The following is a 4733-nucleotide window of genomic DNA, read 5'->3' as shown; positions in this document are numbered from 1 at the left end:
AGAACCTTTTGAAAAAAGCTATCCTCCAGCTATCCCTCAAGAGATGTGTTTAATGCTTCTGTTTGAGTGTAAAGGCCAAGCAGTCATATATGCTTGATTTACACTGCAGCACACACATCCTTAACATACAACATGGATCTCTCTTTTGGCTGTTTGGGATCATTACTTCCTCTGCTTCTATAATTTTATTTTCAATGATCTTGATATTTCTTCTTTTCCCAACCACTTTATTTAAAGGTATGTTTGACACATAAACTCTATAGATATTTATTGTGTACAACTTGATGAGTTTGGAGATAAGTGTATAACCATGAAACCAGCACAATCAAGGGAGAAGGGGTGTCTTTTAAAACAGAACAACCAGTGCAATCAAAGTATGATTTAACTTAGAAATATTTGATGCACACACTTATTTTTCCTGGATATAAAGCAAGGTAGACTTGCACCAACCATCTAGAATCACTTGATCTCCTGTTCATTTACACTAATTCAGAGGTTTAAAGGGTTAGTTCACAGGGAAGAGACCCATAATGGACTGGCCAAGCTTCAGAACACCGTCCATGCTAATAAACTAATAACTTTAATGTGTCAAAACAAAAAACCCGCACTATGCCTACACACCATACCAAAAGACCCTGTCCACAACCCCACTGCTGGCGAAACCCCAATTGGCCCCTCACAATGATTCCCAGTTTGCCCCCAGCTAATTGGTCCAGGGCTGGCACCTGACCAAAAGCTATTAGGCCCACAGTCTTTTCGATGACACAGTTTAGTCCTGGAAAACAAGGGGACCAAATCCAATTCCTGCATTTTAGAGTATGAATGGAGAAACTTGGTGAACCAAAAGCAGCAAGCAGTGGTCACGTGCAAGGTGGGAATCTGAGGGAGCAGACACAATTTACAAGCAGAGAAAGGCCATCCATAAAGAGACCATATTTGGCCAGAGGGGTGGAGAGGGCCTCCAGTTCCGAAGGCTGTTTTGAGCCCACTTTTCCAGTTTCAGGAGTAGGTAAGGCCATCTCTGTCTTTAAAAATAAACTCCTTTCTTGCAGGAGCATAGGGAAGCAGGGATCTCTATGCTTCACATCCTAGAGACTTAAGTAGAACTGGACCTTATCACAGAGTCAACTTCAGGGGTGTTGCAGGGGTGGAAAAGGCATTGAACTAGGATGTTGAAGCTGGTTATTGGTTCAGCTGTAACTAACTCACCACATGACTTTGAGTCATTTCATCTCTGAGTCTCAGTCTCCTCACTTATTAAATTCGGATAAACTGTACGTCATCTTGTGAGGATCCGATTAGGTAACACAGGGAAATGTTGTTTGCAAGCTGTAATGTCACCATCATTGGCTGCTGCAGAACCCTCACTCAGCTTGTTCAGGGCAGCAGAGGCAGGCTGAGGAGCCATCCCAGAAGAGAGACTGATGCTTTAGAAGCAGCAACAGAGTTGGAGAGCTCTAGGAAAACTCCACTGGCTAAGAGGGACCAGCCAACTGCGAATGTCACAACTGAAAGAGGGAGCTTGATTCTGAAAAGGACACTGGCTTCTGCCAAGGCTATTGCGGTTACAGCTCTCACCTCTAAGTTATAAACGCAGATTGTTTCTCCAAGGCAAGGTGAGTATCGGACACCAAATCGTGGACCACATGACCAGGGAATCCTAAACCAGAGACATTCTGACTCTCAAAACTATGATTCGAAAATGTCACAAGACCACTAAACCCAGCCTCTTGGTTATTCCCCTTAAAAAAAAAAACAACAAAAAAAAAACAGACAAGAATACCTTAACCCAAAGATAAACATGGAGTGGATCTGAGGCTTGGCTCATACTCCCTTGCCTGGCGCCCTGCAATAAATCCTTACTCTCTGCAAACCCCCACTGTCAGTCTGGGTTTTTTTGCGAGCCACAGGCACACAAGCGCTTTGCTCCGTTATAACAGGAAAATCAACTATCAATCAACCATCAACTCAGAGATAATCACTGTCAATACATTAGTCATATTTGTTCCAAGCGTGTGGTTATGTTTACGTCCAACAAGACAGGAACTGCAAAGAACAAACGACTAACGGAACTCAGTAACTACCTAGAAACAAGCTGAAGCTATAACAAGAAGGCGGATGGGCCAGGTTAAGACCTGAAGGAAGCCGGCTGTGTTCATCCCGAGAGCGTGGAATCACGTCTCTGTGGTTATTCCTCCGCCGGAACACAAGGATACACTCTCTCCTTCTGCGGAACTCTATGGTCAAAGGACGCCTCTGTGATCCCGGAAGCGATCCGGGGGAGAGGGAACGGCAAGATGGCGGCGCGAGCGGTGTTTGGGTCCCTGGGCCGGCGTCTCTGGCAGGTAAGGAGCGTGCTACGTGGATTAGGCGGCCGAACAGGGACAGGTACCATTACGTCTAATTGCCACTTGTCATTTTTCCCATCTTCCGCGATATTTATTCCGCACTTTGACCCGTTGTTTGGAAGAAGGTGGCGAGAAAAGGGCTGATTTTATCTCGAATTCTCTCAGGATAAAACAGAAGTTAATGATTCAGGGCAAAGACAGGAACGAGAAGAAGAGTAGACTATGATAAGTGGAGAGGATATTGGAGCGAATGTTGCAGACCTCGCCTTTCACGTTTGCGGAATAGGCTCAGAGAAGTCAGGAAGCTACACCTCGCGAAAATTCGGTGGCTTGAGAGTTTAGACGCTTCTCACGGAATCAGATTGAGATACCTTCCTGACAACCAGGTTTCTGAGACTCAGATGACAGTCTCTGAAATCAGAGAAGTGGGTTAAATATTCACTGCTGTGTTTTTTGGAGAAAAAATAAAAAAATTCAAGCAGCCGTTCTTATTTGGCTTCAGCACTCCTCTACTCTTTAGGAGACTGGATACATGTATATGTATAGCTGCGTCCCTTCGCTGTTACCTGAACTGTCACAACATTGTTAATCCGCTATACTCCATACCATAGAAAAAGTGTTTGCTTTTTTTTTTTTTTAATGTTGAGGACTCCAAGGAGCTTTGGGTTTTGTGGTGTTTAAGCTATCGATTTTTTAGCTTATTAGAAAATACAACCGAGAATCTTAAAAATACTTAGTTAAAAATAACACTAATAAACTCATTACATGTTAACATAATTAGCAGTTTTATGGGAAGCAAGTAGATTTTCCACAACAAATTGAGAGAGAGGAGTGGCATGTTTTATGTTTTTGCAAACCTCTTTAATGTCTGGCTAAATAGAAGACAGCTTCTCTAGCTGCTTCTGCAGTCTCTTACTACCTCAGAGGCCATACAGTCTCTGGAACACTTCACTGTACTCTGGTGAGAGACTTTGAGTGGGAAAGTTGAAAGTAGCATCTTACTGTTATTATAAAAAAAAATGTAAGTTTAGCCTCGGGAGCCGCCTCTGAAAGTGTCTCAGAAGTCCCTCAGAGGTCCTTAGACCACACTTTGAGAACCACTGTCTTAAGTCAGGTAGCATTAAAGGTTGAAATTTTGAATTATTTTTAAGACATATTTACCCAGAGCAGAGGCTCCACTCCCTCAAAAAAAGAAAGGAAAGCAAAGGTAAGAACTTCTTAAGGTTCATTTGTGGATGTAACAGCACTTTCAGTTCAGTTCAGTCACGTCCAACTCTTTGCGACCCCATGATTCGCAGCACGCCAGGCCTCCCTGTCCATCACGAACTCCCGGAGTTTACTCAAATTCATGCCCATTGAGTCAGTGACGCCATCCAGCCATCTCATCCTCTGTCATCCCCTTCTCCTCCTGCCCCCAATCCCTCCCAGCATCAGGGTCTTTTCCAATGAGTCAACTCTTCGCATGAGGTGGCCAAAGTATTGGAGTTTCAGCTTCAGCATCAGTCCCTCCAATGAACATCCGGGACTGATCTCCTTTAGGATGGACTGGTTGGATCTCCTTGCTGTCCAAGGGACTCTCAAGAGTCTTCTCCAGCACCATAGTTCAAAAGCATCAATTTTTCGGTGCTCAGCTTTCTTCACAGTCCAACTCTCACATCCATACATGACCACTGGAAAAACCATAGCCTTGGCTAGAAGGACCTTTGTTGGCAAAGTAATGTCTCTGCTTTTTAATATGCTATCTAGGTTGGTCATAACTTTCCTTCCAAGGAGTAAGCGTCTTTTAATTTCATGGCTGCAGTCACCATCTGCGGTGATTTTGGAGCCCAAAAAAATAAAGTCTGACACTGTTTCCACTGTCTCCCCATCTTATTTCCCATGAAGTGATGGGACCAGATGCCATGATCTCAGTTTTCTGAATGTTGAGCTTTAAGCCAACGTTTTCAGTCTCCTCTTTCACTTTCATCAAGAGGCTCTTTAGTTCCTCTTCACTTTCTGCCATAAGGGTGGGGTTTGAGATTTTAAAAGCAGGGGAAGATACTTGGGAAGTGTCATATTCCTTAGACCTGTGGTTCTTCAGCACAACTGGATTGTGGGCTCACTGGCCCACAAACATGGGAGGCAGTTTTCTCTGTGAATATGTGTGGAGAAAGGCCTGTACCTCTTACCACCTTGTGGTATTGTGCTTGATTTCCTTTCTTCTTTTTGTTTTTCCCCCTTGATCCAAGGGAGACTATGAAAGTTTTGATTTGCCTCCTCCTTCGGCAAAGAGAGGGAAAAGGATAATAAGCTATGAATAGACATTCTTAACAACTTAGGTGACCCTCTGTTGTTTTAATTTTGTTTGTACTAAACTGGTATTCTCACCTTTGAAGTGTTTTTAAG

General features: G+C 43.6%; 1 protein-coding gene across 2 annotated transcripts in view; it reads left to right on the top strand.

The window, feature by feature from the left end:
* The first annotated feature begins 2137 nt into the window (after positions 1–2137).
* Positions 2138–4733, top strand: part of MRPS10 (mitochondrial ribosomal protein S10) — a 12920-nt gene continuing 10324 nt past the window's right edge. Inside the window, exon 1 of one of the 2 annotated variants that reach the window (XM_043450453.1) lies at positions 2138–2345. In XM_043450453.1, coding sequence (XP_043306388.1) covers positions 2298–2345 — 48 coding nt within the window. In that variant the 5' untranslated portion in view covers positions 2138–2297. The remainder of the gene's footprint in view (positions 2346–4733) is intronic. The other variant, XM_043450454.1, reaches the window with a different exon arrangement.

This window comes from Cervus canadensis, chromosome 28, assembly GCF_019320065.1.
Source record: "Cervus canadensis isolate Bull #8, Minnesota chromosome 28, ASM1932006v1, whole genome shotgun sequence".
NCBI classification, from domain to species: Eukaryota; Metazoa; Chordata; class Mammalia; order Artiodactyla; family Cervidae; genus Cervus; species Cervus canadensis.
The sequence above is the reverse complement of the archived record's forward strand: the minus strand, read 5'-3'. Positions and strand labels throughout refer to the sequence as shown.